The sequence below is a fragment of the Manis javanica genome, chromosome 18 (genome assembly GCF_040802235.1).
Source record: "Manis javanica isolate MJ-LG chromosome 18, MJ_LKY, whole genome shotgun sequence".
In the NCBI taxonomy this organism is placed as follows: domain Eukaryota; kingdom Metazoa; phylum Chordata; class Mammalia; order Pholidota; family Manidae; genus Manis; species Manis javanica.
Window position 1 is genome coordinate 22,008,005 of NC_133173.1, and position 17,546 is coordinate 22,025,550.

Sequence of the window (17,546 nt, forward strand, 5' to 3'; positions counted from 1 at the left end):
ACCAGCAAGAGGGCTCTAAAACAGGGGCCAAACTCGAGGTAGGGAGAGCATGTGACTTGTATTTAATCAAAGTCAGATGGTTTGGGTAAGTGAGGCTTATCAAATTAGGTACAACGTCTAATTCAGAATCACTGATAATTTTCACTAAGTTCATTTTCTTTCAACATTTACATCCCATATCATTTTTATTCCATCATAAATAATTCTAATTTACATTTCGATTTATTCTATGACCAATATGGTGCTTTTTAATTACTCTTTTTCTTTTAAGTTAATCAATTGAAATGCAGTTGGAAGAAATAATACAGAGATCCCTGTATTCTTTACCCAGTTGTCCCAATGGTAATCTATTGAAAGAAAAGTGTGTCACAGATCGGTAATACAGTCAGGATGTAAAACGTTTCCATGACCACAGGAATCTTTCATGCTGCCCCTTGGCAGCCCTGCTCATTTCTCTCCCACCTTCGCTGCCCCCTTAGGCCTCGGTAACTACTAACCTGCTCTCCAGTTCCATCCTGTCATTCAAGGAATGCTGTATGAATGAATCACACAAATGGGATGTTTTGGCTTTTCTTTTTCCACTCAATTCTATAGACTCATCCAAGTTATTGAGTGTACAGTGTTATTGCTCAGTAGTTTCTTTAACTATTAACACTTGAAGGGAATCTAGACGTTTTTATTTTTGGCTATTACAAATAAAGCTGCTGTAAGCATAGGTGTACAAGTCCTTGTGTGAGCATCAGCTTCCTTTTCTCCGGCATGAATGCCCAGGAGTGCGATTGCCAAGTTATATGGATGGCAGGTACATGTTTAGTTTTCTTCTTAAAGAAACTACCAGACCGTTTTCTACAGATCTTTTGTTACAGTCCCACAGATCCCTAAGACTTTGTTTACTTTTCTTCAATATTTGTTGTCCAGATTGGATAAATTCTCGTTTTATCGTCCAATTTACTAATTCTTTCTTCTGCCCCCTCCATTCTGCTGTCAAGCCCACCCACTAAGATTTTCCTTTTAGCTGTGGGTTTCAGCTCAGAATTTTCCATTTGGTTCTTCTTTATACCTCTACTTCTTTCCTGAGAATTTCTACTTTTCATTTCTCTCTATTATGTTCATAATTGCTCATTTAATCATTTTTATGATGGCTGACAAATAATTCAAACATCTCTGCCAGTTTGGTATTCGCATCTATTGATTGTCTTTTTTGGTTTGAGATCTTCCTTGTTTTTGGAATAAGTGATTTTCAGTTGAAATATAAACATGGGCATGACATTATGAGACTGGATCTCATTTGAATATGTTTTAGCTGACTTCCTGTGATCTTTCCGGCAGTTATAGAGCGATTTCACCTCATTACTGCTAAGTGAAGCTGTGAGTACCATTTCTGCTTGGACTCTACTGACACCTGAGAGGAGGGAGCTTTTTGTTACTCTGTCTGCAGTAACCTCACTGCCTCATCACCGCTGAGTAGGAGCAGAAGTCCAGGTTCCCCATGGTCCACATTGTCACCACATGGGTGGGAGAGTTTCTTACCACTCTGAAGGCATAACAGTCCTGACTCTCTGCTTGATGTTCTCTGTCACTACTAGAGTGGAGGGGTAGCGGTGGGGCCGTCTCCTCACAGCCCGGCGAGCCTGGAAGTTGAGGGAACCAGTCAGCCTGTTGGAATGAGTGAGGGCGGGTCCTCAGTGTTTTCTTTGGTGTTTGGGCAGATTGTAAAGAGAACCAGACAGCTCACCGTTGTATTTTTCCTTGGGTCCTTACATCCCCAGCTTCTCTGTCTTCTTACCACTCTTCCAAGTTTTCTTGTATTTTCTTTCCATACAATTTCCAAGATATTTAGTTGCATTTAATGGGAAGAAGAGAAAAAAGTACATCAGCTACATCTTTCCAGAGGCAGAAGTCTCCAATTCATAAATGTATTTTTTAAAGAGTTTGCTTTACTTCAAAATATGTGGAAATATTCTAGACATCTTTCTATTGTTGATTTTTAATTTAATTTAACAATAGAACTCGACTTTTGTGTATATCCTCACCTAGCCAAAAAATCAGAGATTTCTCCAAGAAGCCTTGATTCCCTTCGTTGGGGAATAGTATTACGCTCCAAGAAGATATGGTTGCTGGGTTGGCTCATTGCTAGAGGGATATCATTGCTTCTAGATCCTCTCCACAGATAGAGCAAAGAAATATATGTATGTACAATAACCTGTGAATGCACGCACACACACACACACACACACACACACACACACACACACCCCATATGTATAGATATACATATAAAATCTATTGTATATAATGTATATTCCCTCCATGAATATCTATATTAAGCTAAATGTGTCCATATTTTAATGTCTATAATATTGTATCATATGTAATCAAGCAAGGAAGGATATAAAGTACTTAGGTTGTACATATTAGATGTACAACGTAAGTACTTTATATATATATAAAAGAAAAAAAGAAACAAAGAAAAATGCAGCAAACAGAAAAGGATTACAAAGATAGTAATATATAAATATATATATATATATATGTATACACACACACACACAGAGAATGTGTATGTAGAAAACAAAACTGTTGATGAAAAAAATCAAATTTGGGGGGAATGCTATTTATTATAAATGGAACTGAATTTTTAAACTTGAAATTCCAACTCTTTACTGCTGGTATTTGGAAAGCAGTTAATTTCATATATAGATATGGTACCATGTGACCTTGCTAACCTTACTTATTCTAGGATGATTATTTGTGTACTCTTCACAGACATCATGTTGTATGTAAATTAAGAGATATTATTTCTTCCTTGCCAATCTGTGTATTTTTTATCTCTTTTTCTTGTTTTATTGACCTAGCTTGAACTTTCTAGAGAATTGGCCTCTTTTCATTATATAATATCTCTCTTTATCCCACATAATCTCCTCATTTTAAAGTCTGTCTTGTCTGAAATTAATATAGCTACTCCAGCTTCCTTTTAGTTAGTATAAGCATTATATGTTTTTTCCATCCCTTTATTCTACCTATCTGAGTCTATATTTAAAGTAGCTCTTTTGGAGGCAACATATAGTCGGTGTCACTTGTGTTTTCTTTTTTATTTTCTTCAATCTATTCTTGCAATCTGTCTTTTAACTAGTGTGGTTAAACCATTCACATTTAAAGTAATTATTGATAAAGTTAGATTGAAATCTACTATCTTTGTAATCCTTTTCTGTTTGCTGCATTTTTCTTTGTTTCTTTTTTACCTTCTTTGGCTCCAATTGAGCAGCTTATATTAGTTCATTTTATTTCTAGCCATAGATTTTACAGTCTACTTCCTTGAATCTCTATTCCTGTTGACCATGCAGTTTTCCCCTTAGGTGAGACAGGAAGGCTGGAGCAGGCTGGAACAGGGATAGCCTCATTTGGGGTTAGGTTTCAGAATTGTCCCCTGGTAGAGTCCTTTCTCCCTGGAGTTCAGGCCTTTGTTAGGCAGAAGATCTGGGAAGGTTTTCTGATAGGTGTGCTGTCTGTTCTACTAGGGACACTTCGAGAACTTTCTCAAAGCCTCCTCACAAGAACTTAGTGAGTACTTGGAGGAAAAACCTGCAGATATCCTGGTGCCCCTCATGTCCGCAGCTCTGAGGGTCTCTCATTCTCATGCCGCTGTACACTCAGCCTCAAGAAATCTGTTAAAAATTGGTGTTTTTGTGTTTCTACTAGCTTATGGCATCCAGCAACTTCCTCTCTCAGTAAGGAAATCCTGTGTTCTCTATCTCTCTGGATATGTCTTATTCTGGGATGGTGGTTTACCATATAACCTCATTTCTCTGGCAGGTCAAAAAACGTTGATTTTCAGTTTGTATGTCTCTTTCTTGTAAAGACAAGAGTAACAACTACCCAGTTCTTTACATTTTGGAGCGGAAACCAAAAATTCATGCTGTCCCATCCATGCTCCTGATTCTTCATCTGATTAAGAACAAATAAGAACAAATGGGAGATGGCATAGCTAATAAAAATTGAATGCCAAAAATGCAAAAAAAAGCTACAGGTTAAGAATGCAATCAAATGGATCATTATGTATGTACTATATAGGGGTACATATAAAAAAAGATATCCTATTTACACTTAAAATATTGAATTGCATTTTATTTTTCAGAAATTAGTGACCTGTATAAGATAATTATTCTGAAGATTCCTCTAGTACTCCATTTTCAGACATTTATCTTAACTCATTAACCTTGTACAGAATTAATAACATCAAATTTCCAAGCTTCTTGTTCTAAAAGTTACCCATTACTTCATGATTAAACATGCTTATGAACATGAAGTAAAAACTGATTTTAATAAAATCATTTCATATTCCTTTTGTAAAATATGTGATACTTATACATTTTTATTTCAGTCATCATGAACATTGAATGATAAAAATATGGGTATGAACTCAACTGTTCATTTAAATAGAAATGCATATGATTCTCCCTTTAAAAAAATGACATAAATGAGAGAGTAGAGATATTTTAACACATATTGCCCTCTGGAAATAATGGAATGAAAAAAAAAAGGGGGAGGAAACATCTAAGGTAGGAAGCAACCACAAACCTGCCAACACCAGAAAGAAAAGAAGTTGTAGTGAAATGGTGATAAAATTAAAACAAAACACCAAAAACACATGTAAATATCTGTAATTATTTTGTAATGTATTTTTTGTTGTTATTAAGTTTTGTTTTTCTTTTTTTTTTAACTTTCTTTTTTAGATTTTATCAAATGTACAACACAGTGGCTCAACAGTCCCCTTCGACTCCCCCCTTTGTAAGGTATTTTTACAAAAATAGGATCCTCCAGAAACTTCTGACTTGGCCCGATGCTGAGTTAGACCAAGTAATTATCTTTACCAGTGTCTTGTATATTTTCATATGTTGTAATGTTACCAATTAGTATCCATTTGTTTCAACTTGAAAAACTTCTTTCATTATTTCTTGCAAAGCAGGTATAGTGATGATGAACTCCCTCGAATTTTATTTAGGAAAGACTACCTTGTCTTTATTTCTGTAGGACAATTTTTTGGGTAAAGTTTTTTTTTCCTTCCACACTTTGGATGTATCATCCCACTTGCTCCTGGTCTACAGGGTTTCTGCTGAGAAATATGCTGATAGCCTTATGGAGGTTTCCTTCCATGAGAGAACTTTTTTTTCTCTTGCTGCTTTGTCTTTATATTAGTCAATTTTATTATAATGTATTTTGGAAAACATTATTTTAGATTGAAATTTGGAGTTTACCTATTAGCTTCATGTTATTGTATGTCTAAATCTTTCTCCAGATTTAGGAATTTCTAGGCCATAAAAAAATTTTATGCCCCCATTTGCCTCTCCTCACCTTCTGGAACTCCATAATTTACATTTTTTCTATTAATTATATCCTGTTGCTCACATACATTTTCCTCACTCCTTTTTATTCTTTTTCCTTTATTCTCCTTTGAATGGATACTTTCAAAGGTCCTGCTCTTCACATATTCTTTCTTCTGCTTGATCAAGTTTGATGTTGATGCTCTCTCTGTTGCTTTTTTCTTTTTCATTTCATTAATTTTATTTTTCAGCTCCAGAATTTCTGTTTGGTTCGTTTTTGTAATTTTTGTTACAAGTATCTCTTTGTTTAACTTCTTAGTTTTTGTGTCTTATTTTTCTGATTTCCTTGAATTGTCTTTTCTTGTAGATTACTGAGCTTCTTAGAAATAGCTTTTTGAGTTCATTACTGGGTAAACCATAAATATCTATGTTTGGGGTTGGTTCCAGGAAAATTACTATGTCTCTTTTGGGGGGTTATGTTTCTTGGATTTTTTATATTCCTTGAAGTCTCGCATTGTTGTCTTCATACCTGAAGTAGCAGTCACTTCCATATGCCTTTTACCAAACACATAGTGGGTGTGACTCCTCATGGTTCCCTTGGCATATGGGGCTGGTGACAAAACCAGAGCCAAACAGGTCTGAAGCTGAGTCCTCAGAGAAACAGAGCTGTTTGCAGGTCTTTAGCTAAGACCACAGTTGATGTGTCAGCCACCTGGATATGGGGCTGTTTTCTTAGAATAGCTCTCTTCATTCATGGACTGCACCAGGGTTTCACAAACTCCACCTGGGCCCCACAGCTCCCACAAAGGCAGTTTTATCCATGAATGGATGCCAAATTAATGTTGTTGATGGGGGAATATGTTTGAATGACATAGTATTTGGCCACCTTGTTGATGTCACTCTCCCTTCATTTCCCATTTCTATGTAACAAATTACCACAAATTTAGTGGCTTAAAACAAAACATACATTTATAATTCATCATTTGTGTGATTAAGAGCATGGGTGTGACTTAGCTGGGTCCTTTGTTCAAGTTCTCACAAGGCTGCAATTGAAATATTTGCTGAGTCTCATTTTCACCTGAAGGCTTGCCTGGAGAATGTATGTCTAAACTCATTAGGCTGTTGGCAGAATTCATTATTTTTGGCTGTAGAGCTAATGGTGGCTCACTTCTTTAAGATGAGAAGGAGAACCTCTCTTCAGAAAAAGATCCAGTACTTCTTTTATGGTTTTTCATCTAATTAAGTCAGGCCCACCTAAAATAATCTTTCTTTGGATTAACTTGAAATCAACAGATCTGCAAAATCCATTCACCTTTGCCATATGAAGTAACCTAATCAATGAAGTGACAGGTTATGTTCTCTTGGTTAAAACCAATCACAGTTTCTGCTCACACTCCAAATGAGAGAATTATGTGAGCAAGTGAATGACTAATTGGGGGTCATTTTAGGATGTGCCTGACAATTTAATGATTGAGATAGTGTGATAATTGTGCAAGAATTGGCATGCAGAAACAGATGAATTCACCTATGGACACATGAGGTGGTTCTCCAGATGACTTGTAGTGGCAATAAATAATACTGTGACAAATGATCAAGGAATTTAAAACACTTAATTTGAAGAAGAAGCCACTGCATATAAAAATAAAAGCAAAACTCACACAAAAAAATAGTACATTGATCTTACATTAGAGAACAGATTCTCAAGGATGACACTAACAGCACAACAGTAAAATAAAAGATTGATAAAATGTATTTAAAATGAGCACCTTTTCATGAGATGTCAAGAAGAAAATAAAAGACAAGTCTTCCAGGGCAAACTTGGATAAGATGGAGATTAAGCTTTTATTGTTCTGAGCCTTGCTTACTAATCACCAGGTCTCACTCGCTTTTGAGGGGCATTAACTTGAGATATTTTGAAAGGAGACTACAGGTGGGTACTCTGTGAGGGGGAGCGAAGACATGGCCACCAGAAGGAGGAGAACTCTGGGGAAATAACAGCAATGTTTAAAGGATATTCAAAGGAAGAATTGGTGACTGCAGTGAACAAACAAATGAGGGTGTCTATGACATGGAGTGAATAAGGATTTATAGTATATTCTCTGGGAACAATATTGGGGTAAATTATGGAGATGTGACTAGTCTTTACCCTTGAAGAAACTTTCTGTATCTTATTAATCTTTGTACTTCCAAACTTCATGGAAAATACTATTAGCCCAATAAATTTCTATTTCATAAATATGTATTGACTGTCTACTGTGTGCCATTGTGCCATTGTGCTAAACATTGAACTACACATGTTCTTCTAAAAAGTCTTCAATATTTCATATATCTTTCTTTACATTTGCTCAGGAAAAATAAATGGATCACAAAAATAGCAATTGGTAAAGGGCAACTTGTTCTCTTAACTCCACTAGGCCCAAAGATGACTTTTATACCTTGATGGATCAAAGAGAAGCTTTGCATTCCTTCCATAGCTGTTTCTATTCCATGTTCCCCCTGGGAAGCAGGTGTCAGACACATTCCAGGGTGGACTGCGGAGTCCTCTATGGATTCCAGATCCTTGTTATCTGCCTTAAGAGTCAACTGGAAACCCATGTATCTCTGGTTTGAAAGGAGCTGATAACAGAAAGTCAAAAATATTTCAGTCTAGTTTGTGGGTTGCATTAGGAAATGTGCACGTTGATCAGGATGCATGGGTGAGACACCACAGAGAAGAAAGGAAGGTCTCCAAGAAGCAGGCGCCAGGAGCTGAGACCACACCCACACTGTTGGTGGCTGGGTCCATGGGAGTGAACGTTTACATACTAGTGGTTATATGAACACTTGCAGAGCAGGAGCAGAGAGAAGGAACAATTTTTTTCTTTCAGTTAAGAGTCCTACAACTAATGGCAAATGTAATCTAGACACACTTGTCCTGTCTGAGAAACTTTTCAGCCAAATGTTTTCAGATTTAGGGAACGGTGTTTGCCTCCTGTGAGGATATGTTTTACCTCAGGCCTAGACAAGCAAGTTAGGTGTGTACAGAAACATGTGATGCACCTGGCCTCTCCCTTCCAATTTAGGATGTGTGGCACATTGGCTAAGTGGCAGTCTTCCTGTATGGGGCATAGAACCTACAGTTCCTCCTGCCACTGCTTCTCTAGGTAGTTGTACCCTGCAAAAGCTGGGAAACAAGAACCATGGAGCACTCTGGAACCACTTCTTCTGTTGAGTTACAGAATCATGTTTCAGAGGGTAGTGGAAGCTCATCTCACTCACACACCTGACCACGGGAGACGTAGCAGACCTCTGAGTCAGGCAAAGGGGGTTGCTGAGCCCAGGTATGGAGGCCTGTTCACCTCGGGTTGGTGAAAAGCAGGTGGATTTATCCAAATGGATTGTGCATCTGTTTGGAACTGTCTTTCTGTTTATCTTACTCAGGAACCTAAAATGGTGGTTGAAAAAATTACTCAACTCTCTGAAAATTCTTTGAGGCTGTATTCATAACTGCTAGGGTGATTTATTATGTTTTGTTTTTCTATCTAATATTTGTTTCTGCTTGCTTTTTAATTGAAATTTTATGTAAAAAATTAATAGGCACTTCAATATCACACATAATTCAATAATACTTTCCCAGGAAATGATGTAGTGTAGCATTCATTTTACTTAGGAAAATAATTTTTTGTTCTTTGATTACTTCAGGTTAATCATGCTGACTCCTTTATGGTGAAATGCCAATTTGCTTAAAATTTTTAATGTTTCTTTGGAAATGATCTCAAAATTGATGTTTCTTTCAACCATACTGAATATTGCTACAAGAGCACACTGCATCCTGAAAAAAAATATTCTGGTTTATTGAAGGGCATAATTTTCATATGGCTCAATCTAGTCTCCCTGTCAATCTTTTTAGGTAAAAATAGGACTTTCAGGATAATTTTTTCATCAAACAAATATTGGTTGCTTATTATTAAATAACACTGGTAAACACAAGAGACATATTCTGTAACCCAACTAGTTTATTGGTTTGAAGGAAGATATTACATTAGTATTTATAGGTGAATTAATTACAGTTGTTGGGAGGAGGACAGGGGTGAGTGGGGACTCTCTGGATGCAGAGGATAGGAAAAGAAGAGCATCCTCCACAGAAGTGAAGAGGTTCAGCTGCCTAAGGGGAGATCATGCCGTATCTGAGGACCTGGGAGACCCAATGCCTAGAGTACAAAGACTACAGGGCAAGGGGTGTTTATGCAGAAGTCTGTAGACCATAATAAAGGTGTGACAACTGTATAAGGGTAGCAAGGTGCTGGTGAAGGAGTATAAGAAGAGGGTGTAATGACATTTGTGTTTTAACAAGACTATTTTGGTGGTAGGATGTAGACTGGTCTAAAGTGGAGAAGGACTGGTGGTTAAGAGACAAGCTGGGGGCCTCAGCAGAAGAAGGTGTTTGGACTTGGTGGGGAAAGGAATTGAAGAAGGGTAAAGGAGTCATAAATGGCTTCTGGGTCTCCACCTTGAATAAGTGAGAGGACTTAATAAAGAGCAGATGGGGAAGACAGCTCAGGTCTGGACATGGTGAACTTCAGATGCCAGAAGGGTGAATCCAGCAGGCTAGAGGGTGGAGGTCAAAAGGGAGAAGGGGTAGAGACATGATATCAGTGGGAGGTTGCCTACGAAAGGCATGATTAGAGATGACTTTGGAATAAAGTGTACAATGTATTAAGTATGCACCCTCTTCCAATCCCCCAGGGAGTCTTATGGAATCTCTTGTCACATCTGTATTGCTCCCTATTCTGTATGGTGTGGCTTTACTTTAGGAAGATGGAGCAAAATGTCATAAAGTGATTTCCTGTTTGTTTTCTGGGTTGGCACAGTCTAAGTGCCAGAATCATGAGAGGATAAGATAAATATAAAAATATTAAATAAAACATAAAGTACAAGGTCCATGCTTATAGCTAAGATCCATGATATAAAAATAGAAATACAAAATTGTTACACAAGTATATGTATGAAAGTTTATGTAAGCTCTGTTACTGTTGAAAAAACAGAATGACAATGGAACTGCTTGAGGGTTGAGTTTGTTATGTTACCCTTGATTTTAAGCATGCAAAATACAGATTAACTCAAGCAATAAAAGCTCATTGAGTAATTGCCTGTCATGGAACTGACTATGTCTGTCTCCTCCATCAATTAATATGTTTGTTTTTGTGTATTTTACAATACCAGAAAAATGTATTGCACAGCCATGAATACTATAAAAATTAGGTTTAAGAGCACCAGCATTTTCATCCTTTTCCCAATTTGATATTATTGTAGCATGTATATTTTTATCCAAGTTATTCATTTAACAAAATAAGTTATAAATTATTTCCCTGAATTATTTTTAGCCCAAGAAAGTTGTTTTAATTTTGACAATTTTTCATTACAGGTGATTATGTTGTCATGACTATATATTTTGAATTGAGTAGAAGAATGGGATACTTCACTATTCAAACATATATTCCCTGTATACTGACTGTGGTTTTATCTTGGGTGTCATTTTGGATCAAAAAAGATGCTACACCAGCAAGAACAGCATTAGGTAAGTTTCAAAACGACTGTCCCACCATTTTGTTTTAATACAGAAGTATAAAATACTCTCAATGAAAGGGACTCAGCTCAAATATAATTGATCTAATTTGAGGGCTACTTTCGATTGTTTTAAGTAGCCATTTAGATTGTTCTTTCTCATTGTATGTGTGCCACTTAAAGTGGTGTTAAAGATTAAGAATAAACCAATTGCATTATCTGATACTAGCTCTAAGGATGATGTCATCATACAAACATAGCCACATCGGGACAGTGCCACACTTGAAAATCTCATTATATCAGTGTAAGTAAAAAGAACTTACCGTATACCTTTGAGGACTAAAGACACAATATTGGTAAAATAGTGTCTCAATAAAAGAAGTTTTGTTTGTCTATGTTTATGACATTCTGCAACTGTACCAGTAAACAAGAAAATGATCATTCTTTTTTGCTATAATCTACACACTAAAGCTCAAAATCTTTTCATAAAGTTTCCTCTGGTCTCTTAAATCCTGTTAATAAAACATTAAATTTCAGTGATTTTTAGAATTGTGCAACATGTTTTATATGAGTTTTTCTTTATGATAAGAATTTTGCCCAACTTTCAATATTTGATTTCTGAAGCTAGGTAATGTCTGAATGTTAAAGGTTGTTTTCCTCAAAAAATTTCTTTCAGAAAAGAAGGAGATGCCTCAATTTAAAAAGCTTTGCAAATTCTCTCACACTATACTGTGCTTTTTCTGTGTTTTTTTATTCTGTTTGTTTGTTCAATTACAAAGTACTACTTGAGCAAGATAGATTAGCTTGTAATAACCTTTATTTGTATTAATTTTACATGCTTTAGAAAAATACATGATAAAATTAGTAAAACAGTTGGCAAAGGAATAACACAAATTTTGTATCTATTCTTAAGGTTATTACCTCACAATTATAAATATTGGGTGTCATAATGAGAATGGCTTTAAAGATCAGTTTCAAAACAGTATAATATGCAGTTATGTTTGCACAACTCAAGACTACAGAAGTCCTAACAAAGAGTAGCCAGTGTATCCTTGACAGGCACACTAGAAATATGTCTGTCATCTAAACTAAACATACAATGCTGACAGACTATAGATTTACAATTCAAGAGGGGATAAATGTCATTAACACCAGGATATTTAGCTGAGACACCAGAAGTGCTATGCCTAAGAATAAAGGGGTTCTCTAGACCTCTAAACCCCTTAAAACAAGTTATGACATGATCAAGGAGAGCCATCAGTAAAGTAATTGCCTTAAGAAAGCACTCAACAGGCTTTTTAAAATGATAACATAGTCCATGCTCTTTAAAAATTATCACCCACAATATTGAGTACAATACTATAATAAGTTATTAGACATTCTAAGAAACAGGAAAATGATCTATGATCAAGAAAAAGGAAATGAGTCAATATAAAAAGACAACTCTGATGTTGAATCAACAGACATGAGTTTAAAGCAGCTGTAATAACGATGTTCAAGGACTTAAAGGAATGTATAATCTTATGAATGAACAGATGGATAATCTCAGCACATGAAGTATATTAAAAAGGAAATTATAAAATGAAATGCATAATAGCTGAATTGAGCAATTCATTAAATGGATTTAAGAGCAGATTTAAGATGGCAGAATAAAGGTCATGTATAATTGAAGACCATTACTTAAAATTTATCTAATTTGAAGAAAGGGAAAAAAGATTTAAAAGAATGAACACAGCCTCAGCGATTTGTGGGACAATATGAAGGTGTACAACAACTGTAACTATTCAAAATGAGAAGAGAAAAACAATGAGGTAAAGTATTTTGAAGAAAGGAGTTTAAAAATCTCCAAATATAGTGAAAAGTACCTACCAACAGGTTTTGTAGATAAAACACGGTCACCACATTTTTGTAAAAGTTCAACTGGATATTTATTACAAAAGCTTTTATTTCCCCAAAAAATACACCTTCCATCAGCATAAGGTTTTCAAGTTTACACAGCATTTTGATTGAGGTGTCACAGCTACCCCACCTACAGTAAGGGGAGCCTGGCCTTCTGTTTTCACTGTGCTGGTTAAAGAAACCAATTCAAAGACAGGTGACTTCACATGACCAAATACTGAGAAAGCCCAGAGCAATGCTGAGGGCTTTGACTTCCAAGTCAACATCCTTTACACATAGATAGCTAAGCTGTCCACTCCATGCCATTAGACTCATTCTCCAACTGGCCCTGGGTGACTACTCTGAGCAGGTACAAGAAGGCACTATTAAGAGCTGTGATATCCACTCACTCATCTGTCTTGTCTACCCAATCCCTTGAGTTGTATCACTAGGCAGATATATTTTATAGTATTCCTATTGAACCACTGAGTGTTAAAGGTAGTGAGTATTAAAGTCTATGTTCCTGAGATTCTGTGGTCCATGTCACTGGCCTGCTTAGCCAGCAGCTCCAGCAAGTTCTGATTTCCAGGAGCTCATCTAGAGGAGCATCAACTCATTCCACATACTAATCACCCAGTCGTTTCTCTCTTCTTCGTGTCTAGTAGCCTTCATTCCTTTATTCATATGTCTTTCATTTTAAACCATCCATTGCATGTATGTCTTTCTCCTAAGTCTTTTCTACAGTGCTTGATTAAATCTTTAGTGTTGATCCACATATATGAAATAGTCAAAGTCAGACCAACAGTATTATTAGTTAATTAATTAATCACTAAAATGCTTAAAATGTGCTAGGCACAGTGGTTGGTGACAGGCAAGCAAAGATGAGCAAGACAGAGATTTGCTTTTAAAGATCAATCTATTTAGGGAGCAGACATGTAAACACTGCAAAGTCATAAGCAATTCACTGTGATAATACAAAAAATGAGGTACATACAAGGTACAGAGATGGTACAGATATGCAATGTATCAATTCAGCCTGAGGTGCTGCAGGCAAAGTCACCTCAGAAAGAGTGTGCTTCAGCTGGGTCTTGAAGAAAGGTGCGAGTTTACAAATTGCACAGAGAAAGAGAAGTAAGAAAGGAAATGGTTTATCTGGGCAGAAGAAAATTATGAGATGTGTGTGGAACAGACAGAACATAAAGGGGATTTGCAAACTCTATCTTCATTAAAAACGTTTAAAAGGCAAATGTCAAACAATAGGAAAATTACTGAATATATTGAATGGTATTGACTTAATTCAGTCATTTTAATGTTTTGTGAAAACCACGAAAAAATTTTATGGAAATGTTGCTTAAAAGTTGTATAGACATTAAAATTGAAAGTATTGTTACAGTGATGCAATGTCAAGAAGCATTTACAAGAAAGTCAAACATTGTGCTGTAGTGAAGGGACCCCATGCGACTCCTTATCCAGCCTGACGCCTGTCCCCCTGCAGGCATCACCACAGTGCTGACCATGACCACGCTCAGCACCATAGCCAGGAAGTCCTTGCCCCGTGTGTCCTACGTGACTGCCATGGACCTCTTCGTGACGGTGTGCTTTTTATTTGTCTTTGCTGCTCTGATGGAGTATGCCACCCTCAACTACTATTCAAGTTGTAGAAAACCAACTACCACTAAGAAGAAAACATCGGTGAGTTCCAGCAGCAAAGATTTTCAGGGAAGTTTGTAGAAGATAGTTTAAGATCAATAATCTTTATTCCTAAGGATCTTATACAACATGAATGAAAATAGTTAATTCAAAAAGACTTTTAAAAAACAAGACAAGTGTTCTGAAGATACGAATGTGACCCTCAAGCACCTTTTTGGCTTCACCAATCATTGACATGGGTTGATGTGACCAGCCCTTGGAGATTGTTCTTGACTTGGGTGATCTGTGATGCAAATTTCCAAAGCAGTTTCCTAATTTTTTTTTCTGCTTTCTTGTAGTTACTACACCCAGATTCCTCAAGATGGATTCATGAGCGAATAAGCCTACAAGCCCCCTCTGTATGTATAGCATTGCAGGTGCCAACATTTCTGAGAACTCTTGCTAAACTAAGATTGACATATTTGTTATTGTGTATGTATGCATGGACAGAACAATGATTAATGCATGTACTGCCTTCAAAAATGTTTTTACTTTTTTTAAATTTCCAACTTAGAAAATTTGGAAAATAAAAGGACATAATTAATCACACTCCTACTAAGGGATTAACATATAACATACATATTTCTGTTTTGTAATTCAAAAAAAAGTTATGAGTAAGTTTCTGTGTCATAAATATTATCTCATAGGATCATTTTAGTTATTGTATCATATGTTCATGATTGATACACAGACAATCTTGGTTGGGCACTGAGCTAATCCACATCTTTTCACTTTTATGTGTTCTCTTATCACCAGTTTTCCATACACCTGTGATTGTTTACTTAGTATAAATTCCTAAAAGCAGAGAGGTTGGATCAAAGGGGTTGCATGGTCCTTGCCAAATCATATTCTCTCAGCTCCACTGGCAGTGTGGGGTGCCCACCCCACAGAACTCTCCCTGCAGAGTTTGATAGCCAAATAGGAAATGGCCCCTGTGACCTGTTTCCACTGGCATTTATTTGATTGTCTATGAAGTATAATATTTTCCTCTTGTCTATTTTTATTTTCATTTCTGTTTTCATGATTTGCTTCTATTTTAACTTTTATAAAAGATTTCTATACAACTTGCAAAACATTTTTTTAAGAGTAGCAATCTGCCACTTTTTTGTTATACATTATATATATGGTATTTTGTATAATAAGTGAAATTTATATATCCAGACATAGAATATATTGGGGGTATTAATCTGTTTTGTTATGTAGTTTTTATTCCAGCTTTAATTGGCAACATTGTTACTGTCATTTCTTACACCTTTTTTCCACATGCATTGTTTTAAGTCTCCTGTTCTCAAAGCCATTGATCTGTCCTTCTGTGGTCTCTGTCTTTTGTGTCCTGCTTGGGAAGCCCTCCACCCCACCCCACCCCACCCCACCCTCAGAATGACATAATGCCACTCACTTTGTTTTGAGTGCTTCCTCTGTGTGACCCTCTGTTCCAAGTGCTTTCATGAGTCAGTTCAGTCGATTGTCACAACAACCCATTCTACATATGAGGAAACTGGGGTTTGGAGAAATTAAGCTCTATAAATACTGATCAAGGATTGACAATTTTAAAAATTGTCATGTTTAATTATTAATGTATGTGAATTTTTAGTATATGGCTTGAGGTAAGAATCTATTGAAAAATTAACAAATGTACCTTTAAGTCACTGATGTGAACTACCCTTTTATTAACAATTTTTATATATAATTACTTGTATTCCTTTATACATATCAATTTGCTAATTACACTGGATGTTTTATGTCTACCCATACACCATAGGCGGCTTTCTAACTGCTAATTAGTCACTTATATTTAGTGCATTCCAGCATGTTTTCCTAAGGAGACTGGGTGGTTATCCTTACTCTGCAAGTGCTTATCATTTATCATTGTAGTTCTGACAGAAGGTAAATGGTGAAGCCACTTACACAGCCATGGGAAGCCCCAGTGAACAGACTGATTCTGCCAGCAAATGCTTCCAAATAGCCACAGACTGAAAAGTAATGGAAGGGGTGGGAATTGAGGGTGCTGAATCCAGAGACGTGTCAGAACAAATAACCTGAGGCCCAGGGAGCACTCACCCACACAGCCAGGTGGCTGGGAGTGGAGAAAGAAATACTGACATCTTGGGAATAGAAGTGAAACTGCCAATAGACTACTGTAACATAGAGAAAAAAGAAATTTCAACAAAGCTAAAATAAACTTTTTTTAAGAGGGAAAGTGTAATGACCTTTCAGAAAGTACATAAAAAAACAATTCACAGAGAGAAAGGGCTCCAGGGCAGAAGCCAGTCAGATCTCCAGCAGAGACCAGAGGACAGCGAGAGAAAGGGATGCTTGTCAACGTCTTCAACTCTGCTCTGAAAGGTCCACAGTGTTAGCTCAGGGGCCATATCTGCAACGAGGGAAAGCAGAGATGAAGAGCCTGCCAGCAGGAAAGGGCAGGGTTCGCTAACTAAGCATCCCGTGCATGTTGTTGTAACCATGAGCATTCAGTTCTGCTGCCGCCGAGCTCCGCCAGTACACCACGAGACAGATGTTGAGTAGAGGAAGAGCTGTATTCCACCAGCTGGCAGGTTGGAAGACGGGAGGATTATTGTCCTAAAGACCCATCTTAATTCAGGGCTGATTCCAAGCTCCTTCCATGCTGGGGAAAGGATCCGGGTGCCGGCAAGGGTCAGAGAAGGGTCGGGAAACTCCTCGTCTGTGGTCAGATGATTCCGGCCAGTATACATCTGGTTATGATGTTCCTACAAATCCTGGACAGAACAGTCATTATTTTTGTACCTATGCTCTTATCTCCTCAAGGAGGCAAACCTCTGGCAAGGGGTTTGCAGAAATCTCAAGCTTAAGCAAAATTCTTTTTGATGATTAACAAACCTGACTTCAGGGCTGCAAGGCTGAGCAGGGACCCTTTTCTTTTTGGCCAAAGGTTAGATCAACAAAGGAGACAAATACAGTATGGAGGGAGAGATGCCAAGCTTTTTCTACCTGTTACACTTTAGGGCAAGTTGTGCAAAGACCTTAGACCTGAGTTTCCTAAGACCTCAGCTTCCTAAGCTCTAACATGAAAGGTTAATCTATTTCAAGTGTTCGATAGTACCTACCTCCCAGGAAGCACCGTGGTTTCAGGGA

At 36.9% G+C, this 17,546-nt stretch overlaps 1 protein-coding gene across 2 annotated transcripts in view; it reads left to right on the forward strand.

Moving 5' to 3' along the window:
• The window catches only part of GABRG3 (gamma-aminobutyric acid type A receptor subunit gamma3), a 602,876-nt gene that overhangs the window by 575,684 nt on the left and 9,646 nt on the right, over positions 1 to 17,546 (forward strand). The window contains exons 7-9 of one of the 2 annotated variants that reach the window (XM_037016602.2): positions 10,726 to 10,878; positions 14,239 to 14,435; positions 14,732 to 14,809. In XM_037016602.2, the coding sequence (XP_036872497.1) occupies positions 10,726 to 10,878; positions 14,239 to 14,435; positions 14,732 to 14,809 (428 nt within the window). The remainder of the gene's footprint in view (positions 1 to 10,725; positions 10,879 to 14,238; positions 14,436 to 14,731; positions 14,810 to 17,546) is intronic. The other variant, XM_037016603.2, reaches the window with a different exon arrangement.